Source organism: Triturus cristatus, chromosome 10 (genome assembly GCF_964204655.1).
Source record: "Triturus cristatus chromosome 10, aTriCri1.1, whole genome shotgun sequence".
NCBI classification, from domain to species: Eukaryota; Metazoa; Chordata; class Amphibia; order Caudata; family Salamandridae; genus Triturus; species Triturus cristatus.
The window spans coordinates 153,130,593-153,143,752 of NC_140593.1; the positions used below are offsets into that span (position 1 = coordinate 153,130,593).

At 46.3% G+C, this 13,160-nt stretch overlaps 1 protein-coding gene across 1 annotated transcript; it reads left to right on the top strand.

The window, feature by feature from the left end:
• The first annotated feature begins 276 nt into the window (after window positions 1-276).
• On the top strand, window positions 277-8,808 carry LOC146789095 (uncharacterized). The gene is made up of 10 exons (XM_085629995.1): window positions 277-424; window positions 571-2,031; window positions 2,417-2,509; window positions 2,772-2,876; window positions 3,484-3,593; window positions 3,777-3,971; window positions 5,189-5,351; window positions 6,596-6,761; window positions 7,252-7,346; window positions 8,723-8,808. The coding sequence occupies exons 1-10, from the start codon at window positions 277-279 to the stop codon at window positions 8,806-8,808; spliced, it is 2,622 nt and encodes an 873-aa protein (XP_085486121.1).
• Window positions 8,809-13,160: the final 4,352 nt, after the last annotated feature.

The window sequence follows — 13,160 nt, forward strand, 5'->3', positions numbered from 1 at the left end:
ACGACTTCCATCTCACTCACTGTCCCACTCTCACATCCTCTTCCCCTCTCACCTCTGTTTGATATTAGGCCTCTGGCTCCTGTCTCACCTCCTGTTCCCCATCTAACCTCGTGCACCAATCTAATCTGAGTCTTTCCCAGCTACCCGTCTTCCATCTCATTCTTACCTCCTGCCCCTCTTACCTCCTGTCCCAATCTCACCTCCTGTCCCACTCTCACCTGTGGCTAATTTCTTATCTATTGACCTCTCTCCCCTCCCCCAGGTCTGCCACTCACCATGGAAGGCTTCGCCTCTGTGTACTACAGTGAACCATCCGTCATGGGCTTCCTCGCCAACGTCATCAGCGCCTTCCTGGTGGCCCTACAGAACTTCTTTTCCTTCCACACCAAAGTGAACGCTGAAGGTGTGGAGAACATCCTGGCAGGTGAGTGTTGCAGCCACAGATCACACAAAGGGTTACAGGTGGCGCTGGGATAACGTGCAGAAAACACTTGGAGGGAGGGGGTACACACTCGTACACACAGACACACACACGCACGTGTTGCTCAATTCCTGTGTTATCTCTTGCAGGGGTCCATCTCATCCTGATTGGAGGACTGACACAACTCATTGCTGGCTTCCTGTGCTTCCGGAAGTACGATCACCTTGGAAGCACCGCCTTTGTGGCATTCGCGGCCCTCTGGAGCAGCTACGGGGCTACACGTGTCGTCCTGGGAGCGTATCCCACCATCCACAACAGCACACAAGCCCTGAACATTTCTAACAGCCAGACCATCATGGCCGACTACCCTCTTCCGGTCAGCGAGAGCGCAGTACCAGGGCTGGTGGCATACACCGCCGTCGCCTTCATCCTCTCCTTCTGCTCGGCCACTGTTAACTACGTCATGCCCTTCGTGTTTGGCGCCATCACCCTCACACTGGTCTTCGAGGCAGTGGGGCTCTTCGGACAGTGGGCGCTGGTGGTCTCGGGGACCCTGGAGCTGCTCATTGTGTTGTTTGGGTTCTATGGCGCCACTGCCCTGCTCCTGAAGGGCCTGACCCAGAGGAATGTCCTTCCAGGCTTCGGGAACCCCATGTTCAGCGTCTTGCTTCTGGGCTCGGCCAACAGCACCTCTTCCAGTGGCATCGGGGAGGAGACCAAGAAGAACTCCAAGTACGCGGAGCCCATGGCCTTGGGACACATCGCTGACGCGGTGGCCTCGCTCATCTTTGCCTTTTATTGCTTTGGGTACATGAAGACCTTCTACATTGGTGCCATCTGGGTCAGCATCATTGCGCTGTCCCAGCTCTGCGCCAGCTACTACAGTTACTTGAGAGAAGACGTCTACCACACCACCAAGCTTGGACTCCACAGCCTGTTCTGGTTGCTGATGTCCTGGGAAGAGTTCATCCTCATGGGGCTCCTCTCAGGGGACAATGTGGACAAGAGCCGAGCGGGCATGGTGGGGGGCTGGTTCTTTCTGGTCGCCGCTTGCATCCTCTGCATGATGTCCCTCAACAGAGACCTCCTGGAGGTGCTGCAGAATTCATGCTCCCTCCTCCTCACTGTCTCCACCATCCAACAGATTCCACTCCAGGGATCCCATATCTTCTTCGGAGTGGCCTGCAGCATTTACACAGCCACCTCCCTCTACGCCACTTTTGCCAGCCTCATTAACTCCATCGCTGACAAGTCGTTGATCTCTACTGGACCCCAAGCGATGTCATCAGCTATGCTCCAGGACTTGCTGCTGTGCCTGAAGCGCGTCACCAGCAGGTCTAAGGAGGGCCAGGAGGTCAGCACTACCAGATGCCAGCTCCCTGATGCCCTCTTCTTCATCTGCAATGGCTTGGCCTCACTCTCTGCCATCCAGGGGTCCCTCGATGACCCTACCAGAGCCCACCTCTCCATCCCTTGGGTGCTGATCCCTGGCGCTCTCTTCCAGTTGTACGTCTGCAGGATCGTGGTCCAGAGAGGTCGAAGATTTGGGTCGGTCCTACCATTCTGTTATGCTGCTGTATGGGCCACATGGGCATGGCTACGACTTGCAGGTAACTTGTGATCTCTTAATCTTATTCTTTACAATGTGCAAAATGTACCCGGGGGCATATTTACCAGAATTAAATTATCCCTTGTCTTCTGACACATGCGAGAAAACAACTTAAACTGGGATTAGGTGTTTCGAGAAGTGTGTTTCACCAAATCAGGGCGCATCTGTTTAGGATGAGGTGGAAGATACAGTTTTACACATCATCAGAAGCCAATATCTAGCACCATGATTGGCTGTTAGATAAGTGAGGTGTTGGACAGTATATGGTCCTCCTTCATCCCTTGTCTCTACTCCTAGCCATCTCCTGCCTTTGAAGGAAAAGCTCCTTCCTATGTTCTGTTTCATCCATGACTAACCCTCTGCTCCTCCTTCTCTACCCTCTCCAGGTCCCCTGCTGAATATCCACGTCGCCAGTTATGGTGCATTCACTGTTGGTGCCGTCACCTTCCTGGTCATCAATGTCTTCCTGATGTCCTTGGGTAAGTCTCTCCGGATACTGATGTCCAGTCATCCCTCTGTTGAATACTTGAGGCCCAGGTGCCCTGACAGACAGCAGCTGCTTCCGGCTGTAGTGGGCTCGGGCCGGTGTCTGTCACTCGATGGTCCATATGCACCATAGGTCCATAGTTCTGGGGCATCATAGTGTCCTCATCTAAAGACTTGAGCAACTGTGACCCCCACTGACCTATGAAATATGTAATTTCCGACATCTGACGCCATCCTGTTCTGCTTGTTCCACAGTCGCCTATGCCAACGTGGTGCTGGTGCTGCTCGCCCTGCTGATGGAGGCGGTGATGGTCTGTTTCCTGCTCTTCACCTTGGAATGCCTGCCCCTCGCGCTCAAGAGTAAGTGGACACCTTCCACTGTGGGTTCCTCTTGTGTGTTAATGCATGTCAGTGATCTCCAAAGGGTTAATTCATGATAAACAGGCAATTCCTATCAAGTGCCATCCCGAGTCCACCTGTAATGTGTTGGGGGCTAAAGGGAAGTGGTCTGTAGAAAGGACTGGAGTGTGCCTGACAAGCCTGGCTCGAATGGAGTCAGTTACAACCCTGACATGTGTCTGGTTCTCTGCCAGACCTCCACATTTCTTAGTGTTTTTTATCTGTCTCTCCACTTCTGCCTTAACATCTCCTTGTTATAATACGAAGAGTTGGGGTGAGCCCCATAACCCTAGGAACCAGGGCAATTAAGTATAAACCAAGACAGGGGTTCATGTACCAGTTTAAATGCATTACCACACTTAATTTCATACAGACCGAAGTAGAGTGAAAAATTAATCTATGTTTTATGTTTATATTTTATCGTCTTGGGTGGCATTTACCTTTTTTAAATCCCTCCTGAAGGAACCCCTGTCTTGGTTTAACATCAACGTGATCAGCACGCGCCTCTTTTTTTGTTGATAATATTAAACTTAAAGTCTAATTTTCCCGTCTTTGTGTGTTTTTTCAGTCACAGTATTGTCCGTCTTCAGTGTCGTCTGTATCTACGGAGCGGCGGCATCTCTTGGAAACTGCATTTTCAGCAAGGATCTAATTCCCATGGGACCACCTCTCTTCAAGGTACAGTGATAAGTACATGCAATATGTTACGATAACTATTCTTAAATTAACACTCAGTTCGATAAATGTGTCTCTCAAATAACCAGTCCATCTTAGTTCTCTAACTTTGGGATGTGCATGTGCTGCTCAAGGACAGCTGTAGGTGGCGCTGTCTCACCCCTTGTCTGCTCTTTGCACTTTTAGGAAACGAAGTCAGAGGAAAAAGTTGAGGCGTCGGACTCCTGCATGTGCCCCGATTCCTATCGCACCAGCAGTCTAAGGACCATCGCTGCCCTGCTGGACCAGGGTGGGGTGTGCGGGGTCCCCACAGACACTGTCTACGCTCTGGCAGCCTCCTGCAAACACCCCGAGGCCATCCAGAAGATTTACACCATCAAGGTGAGCACCGAGGAGTAAACTTCCGGCGGAATTTACCCGAGGCCGAGACAGATGCTCTGTCATTCAAGAATAAGGGATGCCTTTTACTAGAACAGTTAGAAGTCACCCTGTGGGTGGGGACATTGTCATGGAAACGTCAGGGTAAAACCATTCTGTGTGATTACCGTGGTGATACCAGCCTGGAGTATGTACAGTTGGATATATTGACATGGAAATTACAGGGTAAAACTATTCTGCAGAGGTGTGATTACCATAGTGATACCAGCCTGGAGTATGTATAGTTGGATATATTGGCAGGGAAATGACAGGGTAAAACCATTCTGCAGGTGAGGGTTTTCATGGTAATATCTGCCTCGAAAGTTCCAACTCCAAAACTTAAAAAAAAAGGAAAGCAGCCAGGTTAAAGGGTAGCTTGTCATACTTTGGGGGGGAGTGCAAAATGGGGGTGATAAGGGAAGTGTGGGCTCCAGTCCACACATAGTCGCAGGAGAGAACCCTGCTTTAGGGGCAGAAGATCCCAGCGAGATGCTATCACATGCACAAGAAAGAGACTAATGCCCCAGATTACACAGTGAGTCTGCATTCTCAGACTGTGCAGATTCCATTGCATTGAACTCTGTGGCCAGTGTCTGTCTGCTATAGGACATTAGAAAGAGAGTAACAAAGAATAAGGGAACCCTGTGTGTCAAGAGGGACCGAGGGTAATAGTGTATTGCGAGACATAGGTCCCTACCAAACAACATAAGTGTATAAACACAGAACTACAATTAGAGCTGTGTGGTACTTACAAATGGAAAGGATTGTATTTATTTAAACATGCAGTAAAAAGGAACAATAACATTGACAGTCCAGTGGGTAATGTGACGGGTATGGAAATCAACAGATTTCCAGACCTCAGGAATTTGCATCAATATCTGAGATTAATGATACATATTTAGAACAGTCACAATGCCAAAAGACAACTCGTGTTCAACATAAATCATCATACATCAGGAGTCACGGTGTAAGTGTCATTAGAAGGCCATACATGCTTTTAACTTGTACAATCTGTTGGCTAGCACTAGAGACATAGAGACATAGTTTATTTACAGAGGTGGTGTGATTGGGTCTAAGGTCACTTAGGTATCACGTGATCCTGCACATAATGTCTGAAGGCCCTGCCCTCCCCCATCTCTCTCTAAACCATTCATTACTTCCCTCTCTTCCATCCGCTGCAGGACCGACCCCTGGAGAAGCCCATCTGTATCTGCATCTCCCACCTGGACCAGCTGCGGGCCGTGAGACCCCCGTTCAGCCCCCTGTTGTGGGACTTCATGGGGAGCGTCTACCCTGGGGGTATCAGCTGCATTGTCCAGAAGGGGGAGTGGCTGAAGAGGATGGGTACGTGTGACCTCTTCTGCATGGGCTGTTTCTTTGTCAAAGAAAGGTGGGCTGGGGAGGCTAGAGGGGTGAGGGCTACAAATGCCAGAAATTGTGCCTGCGGAAATTCAGGGGTGTGCTCACTTCATGTATATGCTGCTTGTCTAGATCATGCTTTATTCACCCCCCCATGTGTACCGACCCCCATCTCTTGCAGGAATTACTTCACCCCGCCAATGTCTATAGACCACCATCTCATGTAGCTAATGTATGTACAGATCAGGGTCTATTCACCCCTTAATGTCTGCAGACCCCCCATCTCAGGTCCTATTGTATGTACATATCAGAGTTCATTTAGCCCCCCGTAATATATGCATACCCCAGTTCATGCAGATATTACCTGCACGTTCACCCCTTGATATCTACAGACCCCCATCTCATGGAGGTATCACATGCACATGGACCCCCTGATGTCTACAGAACCCCATCTCATGCAGGCATTGCATGTACATTCACCCTCCTGATGTTTACAGATCCCCATCTCATATAGCTATTGCATGTGCATATCAGGGTCCAGTGACCCCCATTCTCTGTAGAGGTCCCTATCACATGGAGCTATTGCATATACATATTAGGGTGCAGTCCCCCCTTTAATGTGTAGCGACCTCAATCTCATGCAGGTATTACATGCACATTCACCCCTAAAGCACACAGACCCCCCCATCTCATGTACCCATTGCATGTACATATTACATATATATGGCCTCTCAAGATATAACAAACAAATGTGTGCATGCCTTTCACAGTTTTTTAATCAGCCGCAGTCCGTGCAGGTAACAGCGGTGGGGCGGTGGGGCCGCGTTGGGGGGGGATATCGAGGGACAATGCAGAGGGAAAATTATTTTTTTATTTAATTTCCCCTCTGCATCGTCCCTCGAAACCCCCCCAACGTGGCCCCACCACTGTTTCATGCACGGACCGTGGCTGTTTGAAATGCTTTAGAAGAGCTTCTTTCACACTAAATGGACAATGTGTGCCCACTGCACAACTAGAGCAATCGCGTCTTCAAGGACCTTCATCAACTCTTTATGTTCTGAGGCTAGACCATTCAAACATCTGCTCAGATTAAGCACAACCAAATGAAGGCACCACTGTACAGCAACTCTGTTCATGATGCTGAGAAAATAAATACAGTCAAAATCAAATGCTCAATCACTCACACCTGACTTGTTGCTGATTCATTTTTTTATGTTCTCCTTCTGTAGGAGTTGGACCAGCTTATGACATTGTGGGCACCAAAGACTCCATCATGATCCGAGTGCCGGACCACACTATCTCTGCCCACCTCACCGACATGACCGGCCCTCTGGCCATCACTTCTGCCAATCCCAGTGGGGAGTGTGACAGCACCCACCATGACATGGTCATCTCGTGAGTACTCATTCAGAACAGGGGCTGAAATCAGGAAAAGGTTGTGATTGGGCCTTCTGCATAAGAGATGGTGCCTGGGGTTTGAGAGTTACTAGATGGCTGCTAGGAGCTGAGGGCAGGGGCAAGGATTGTGGAAGGCCGTGAGCTGAAGATTTTGAAAGGTGAATGGAAGAGTGTTGGAGTATCGATGGGCGGTGAGCTATTTTGAATGAGTTTAGGCTTTTTTAACCATATGACTAGACTGGTGCTACTGAAAGGTGAAAGAAGGGAAAAGGGTGTTGATGATATCTCACGCATATGTTTTAGGGTATTTGAGATGGTTGGCATAAGCCTATATGTGGGTGCATTAAACACAGGTGTGTTTGACTAGTTGAGATTGAGGTCAGGTAGATGTTTGCCTTCCTCCGACTTTCCCTTAATCCCTAGCACCTGAGCCTTTGTCGATTATTTCTTTAAATGAGTGATTTTGTATTTCTGCTCTGTGTTTCAGGCGTCTATGGCACAAGCTGGAGGGGGTGCTGTGTGATGGGGACTCCTACGAGATGGTGGGCTCAACGGTGGTGAACTGTCTGAGAATAGACGAAGGTGGGTCTTAACCAATGCTTGTTTCTGTTTCATCTCTGTCCCCTGCGATTCCCAAACTAGATCAGTTGCATCCTTGGATATGAACAGGGGGCTCTGCACCCCCCATCCCTTCCCACCTGCCATGAGATTTGGGAAAAAACAGTCCGGATCCAGTGGATTCCTGGTGTCCAAGGCATACAGACTTACAAAGCCCAGAATGAATGGACAGCTGAAGCATTAAAGGGGCTAAGATGAATGCGTAACAAAGAGATGCACTTTATTGAGCCCCTGAGGAAAACTCCAAGCGCGTGTTCAGTTTGCAGGGATGCCACCGGAGGTTTCTTACCTCTGCCAAATCCTGACCCCTACTTTCAACTTTACAAGCATTTCTCTTTATCATTAGTCTGCACTATTGGTGTACCATCTTGCATAATTTGTTTCACAAAATTTGCTAAAATTACGTGACCGGTGTGAAATTCAGTTCGCCTTTATCTTGCATGAAATTTTCATGGTAGCATATACCGCACATTAAAAAGTCATGATAGATACTGGCAGAAGACTTAATCAGCAAAAAATGTCTCTTACGGAGGCATTTTATGCTCAAAACCATCTCTAATAAAGGAGAAATGATGCAAATTGCATACTGCAAATTCATCAAATTTAGTAATAGTGCTTACAAATTCACTCAGACTTAGTTAGCACATGGACCCAGAACCTCCTTCAGTAAGAGAATATTCCCCAAGGCGGGATCTTTTATTTTTTCCCCAAAGCCATTGTTCTTTCTCAGGGACAATTCCACCCGCCCAAGTTACCCAATGCCTGAAGGTCCTTACTCTAGTCCCATCTGAAAATAGAGACCTCAGAATCACAGATTCTTACATGCAAATTTACAAAATATTGACCATACACAAATATACACAAATGTCTATTTAAAGAGCATTAGACCAGATAAAAGTTCCTAATTCCAGTGAGACTCACTCCATAATTATTAAAATACAGAGTTACTATTCCATCTCCTGTCTGAATTTATTGGCCAAGTGCTTGATAGTGAGTTTACTGTGGGTCGACATTTTTGCAGGGGGATTGTTGTTTGTGGTAGATATTTTGGCAGTGAAAGATTTCGAGTCTGTATTTTAGCAGTTTGTTGCTTCCATGATATCCCACCCTGCCCCAGTCATTCAATGTCTCCTTGAGGGCGCAGACCCCACGCTTTCTCCAGTCAGTATATGTCATGTGAGAGGGCGGTTCCCTCCTGGACTCCATCACCCATTGGATGCTGAGGAGCCAATCCCTACTGTGCTCATTATGCTTGTCTCTTCCCTTCCCTCTGCTGCTCACAGACCTCAGAACCCTCTAAGCCCTCTCAATCTCATGCTGTTGTGCTTCTTCCTTTCCAGGGATCCTGAGCATCGTGAGGGAGGGCTGCGTCCCCACCAGCCACATCATGCAGACATTCGAGAGGGTGAAGAACTTGCAGGTGTGAGGCTACCATTTGCCACGACAAGTATTGTTCTACTGACCACAGCAGCATCTGCACAAGACCTGAGCCAGCTGCCATTTGCACTTTATTAACCGGAAATAGAAGTATCACAATCTGAGGCCGGATATCCGTGTCGAGCCTGAGCTGAAGGGAAGACATTGCCAGAATAGACTTACAGACGGCAGTGGAGTCGGACATTCTTACAGACAGCTCACAATACTTTTTTGTCAGGATGCTTCAGTTTGATTGATTTGCAGATATTTTCTACCCTTCACACTCCAACAGGGCATGGACCTGAAAGTCAGCGCTTGGTGATGTGTACAGTGACAGATCCTCGATTCCACGCCCCTCAGGATGCAGGGGCACAGATCTAATGTATATATACTGTTGCATTCTATTTGTGTTCTTTGCTTGTACATTATATTTAAGGTTCCCGGTTTTATGGTATTTATTTTTTGACCATTTCCATCTGTATTTATCCGTATTTATTTTTGGGACATTCTATCTGTATTTATCCAAATGTATTTTGTGTTTTACGTGTAAATGAAGTTATAAAACTGTGCATTTCCATATCTATTTAAATGATAGACGCACAATCATACTTTGATGTCCGTCATGTTTTAGCTATTTAAGCTGCAAAATATAACATAACAATGCATCCACTGGTAAATACTCGCATTATACCATAAATGTATTTTTTTTACCCTCTGCCCTAAAGGAATTTTAATTTATAGCTGATACCGATGTTGTTGAAAAATTCTATTTATTTTGTTACTCTTAGGATGTCTGGTCCTGTCAGACCTCTCACCAGGTTCGTGTGACAGAATACTGTCAGATCCAGACATCCCATATTGTTGCAACCAGAACTATTGGCTTCACTGGATGGTGCCGGCCACCCAACCGAGAGGAGCTTCAAGGATCCCTGATAGAAGATTTTGAGTTTTAGGGACCTACACATAGTATTTAACTTATTTAATATATTGGAGTTTGTATTTATTGAAATAAAATTGCCCTTAAATAGAAACTGTCTTTTCTCTTTGCTGTCAGGGGTATACTTTACCATGAATCCTCCTGTGATGCAGCTGTGAAAGAAAGGTGTCATGTATGTGTGAGTGTGTGTGTGCAATAATTGTGCAAAATTCAGTGGTATAAAGCCAATATTTACCATGAAGTTTGGGAAATATTTAATAGTGTTCATTGAAATATGGGTTTCATCATCATAATCACAGCCCCAAAAAGCACTCTGCATCAGACCTTTACCATTGTCTGGGCTACTAGAATTAGGCTCAAGGGAGAACAAAAATATGTGTCATGGCTATCAAAACTAAGGAAATAAAAGGCAAATTATGTAGCACATTCTCTGAAAATATTATTTTTATCCATTTGAGGTAGACACAATAGGTTCTGTTGAAATCCGCAAATTATGTGTTAAATGTGATAAATTACGCAGTAAACGCTGCAGCCACAGAATCACATAAATCCAAAACCCTTCGCCGTTGCCCATTATTTTATGAGTTATTATTAATGAAAGGGAAACAAACCCTAAACATTCTAATTCCAATCGGTGCCCATTAAGAGAACAGGTTTTTGCCAGCTAATTACCCCATAGAAAACATAAAAACTAAAGAATGCATAACAGGTGACTTGTAATATGTTCCATTACTGACATATATAGATTTGCTGTATTGCCACCTCGGAGTACTGGCGACATTTATAAACCACTCAGCCTTTGGACACGTGGTTTAAGGAGTGACAAGAAAATATTGCAATAGTAATGCTGGTTATGTTATGTACAGCATCTAGGTTTGGCAGAAAAGCAAGATGAAGCTCAATATAAAACAAAAAATAGTAATATGTTAGACTTTTACTGACTTATGCAAAATACAGCAAACATGATCTGCACACGATATTCCGCTGAACGCTTCTGTTCTGATTTCTCCATATAAAACTTACGTTGAATTTACTAATCAGACCTTGTCACACAAGAACATGAGAATAATTTAAGTGTATGCAGTACCAACCTTTTACCCATTAATCCCTATAAAACTCTTCTCACCCTAATTAACAATCCCACCAATATATGTCTTCATTTCTGTGGATGCATTTCGCCAAAAGTCATCCTCCAAAGTTCAGATGCAATTGAACAGGGAAACAATATAACTCGAGTGACACCTTGTAACTTCCTGCCTTAGCTCCGCCCTCTGACAGGTGTTTCACCTCTGCTGACCATGTCTCGTCCGTGCCATACCCCACCCTGCCTCGGGCCACATCCCTTCGAAACAGTGGACAACTCATTTAGACTGTAGCCCCCCAGACTTCCTATTGTGGAGCTCATCACCTCATAATGGTAACTTCCAGGAATTCATTTACTCCTCCTTGACCAGCCTCCTTTGCTACAATCCACAACACTTGGACTGACAACACAGCCTTTGCCGTTGATCTGCTCTATGCCATTGACTAAGCACATCTGAAAGCGTCGAAGCAACAGGCTCAATAATTCAATAGCTTCAGCACTGGAGCAGTCAAAGAGGAGCTTAACACGCCAGGCCCAAAAGGTTCTGGTTCTTCAACTGGCGCCCAACGTAGGCCGGTTTCAGTGGTACCAGTTCTGCCTGAAGGTCGTGAGGAACCCCGCAAGAAAATTCCGGAGGATTCGAGAGCCACGTCAAGCGACCCCTGTATGTCGAAAGTGGTCCGAAGGTCCTTTGCAGCGCGGTTACTCCTTCCTGACGGCTACTGTCGACCGCTGCCCTGACTGCCGCCCTACCTTGGCCCTTCCTTTGGTGATGTATGGTAAGGCGAGATGATAGACGGGCCTCTGTTGGGGTAAGAAGACGTCCTTAGTTAAGTATTTCGTGGGTCGTGCCCACAATTTTTGTCCTTTGTTCCTTAGTACCTCTTGGTCCTTAGATTCGACTATTGCAATAGCCGAAGCCGAGGGGTAAGTGCATTTGTGCTGCGTTAACTGAGTTTTACCCCCTTGAAGTTTGTGAACAGTCCGGTGATATCACGAGATGCCTGGTCTGACTAAGTTTGGAAAATTTTGTTGCTTTGGTTGTAAAAGGGATTCCCGGCTTGAGGACTCTTGTCCGATTCCTTCGGTTGGAACTCCCACATATGAGCACTATTCGAAACATGGTATCGGCCCCATTGCCTTTAACGAGGCATGGACCCGATACACAAAGAAAGATGGTGTTCTAAAATGGCCAGAAAATGGTAGCTTTGAGCCTGATGTGCTAGTTAATTTAGAAGCAGTTCTATTCAAAAGAAAAGCCCGGCCGGCAATGTTTGACTCTTTCCGCCTTTGGCGTAAGGAAGCCAACCAGAAAGAAATTAAGCAAGCAAAATGAGATAGAAAAGCGCAGAGTATGACAATTATACAGGCTGCCCAACAATTTAAAGATGATGAAATTAATAATGCGACTGTGATTTCAGAGAGACAGCATCGTATCGCGATAGAGAAATGCTATCCGGTGTTGCCAGTTTCCCCTTCCGAAAAAAAGAAAGATTTAGAAGAAGATCCCCTAATGTCTCACTTATTGAGATTGCCTCCGCCCTATGCACAAAATGCCAATGCACCCCAATTGTTACAGCCTGTTCAGCCACCAGCGGTACCTCCGCCTGTTCCGGCTTTTCCGCATGTGCCTCCTCCAGCATTACCGCCTTTGCCAGTTTTACCATTAACTTCGACTTCTTTACCCTCATCTCCTGATCTTCGATCCCTTTGCCTTCTGCACCTCCTGCAATTATCGGTTCTCCTCCTGTCAGTTCGCCTAATACTTTGTCTCCTATTCTCATGTCCAATTCTCCGTCCATGCGTAAGCGACTTACGGACACTGTCACTAGTATTCTATCTCCTTTCTTTGAAGCTTTAAATGTGTCTCCGGCTTTTGCTCGAAGACAGTCTCGTAGTCAGTTCCCAGATTCGGAAGAACGAGAGAGGTTGGAATCTCTTGCACATAGATGGATCAAAAAGCGTCCCCAATACAGTGTGCCCGATATTATGCCTACCTTCTCACAATGGAATGCACCTACACAGAGATATATTTTTGATATAATGTGTGATACTCTCATTAAAGACTGGGAGGATGTTAATTTAAATTCGGTTCCTCAGGGTCTGTTAGATGTTCAGGCTGACTTTCGTAAAGGACTTGTAGTGGGTCCTAAAGTTGAAAATGCTGTAAGGACACGTATTTCCTTTAGAAATGTATTATCCTCTCAGACTTTCCTTGATTCTGATCCGTCGGTTAAACTGACACTGAAAAATTATCCCATGAGAGAGGTTCCTCCAGTATGGAAGGAAGAGGTTGCAGCAGCAGGTGCTAATCCAGCTATTCCCGCTCATTTTCAGCGTA

Excerpts from the sequence above, each read along its gene's own strand:
- LOC146789095 (XM_085629995.1), top strand. The coding sequence starts at position 277 with ATGGAAGGCTTCGCCTCTGTGTACTACAGTGAACCATCCGTCATGGGC. Across the intron at positions 425-570 it reads TGTGGAGAACATCCTGGCAG|GGGTCCATCTCATCCTGATT; the intron begins GTGAGTGTTGCA and ends TATCTCTTGCAG. Across the intron at positions 3,594-3,776 it reads TGGGACCACCTCTCTTCAAG|GAAACGAAGTCAGAGGAAAA; the intron begins GTACAGTGATAA and ends TTGCACTTTTAG.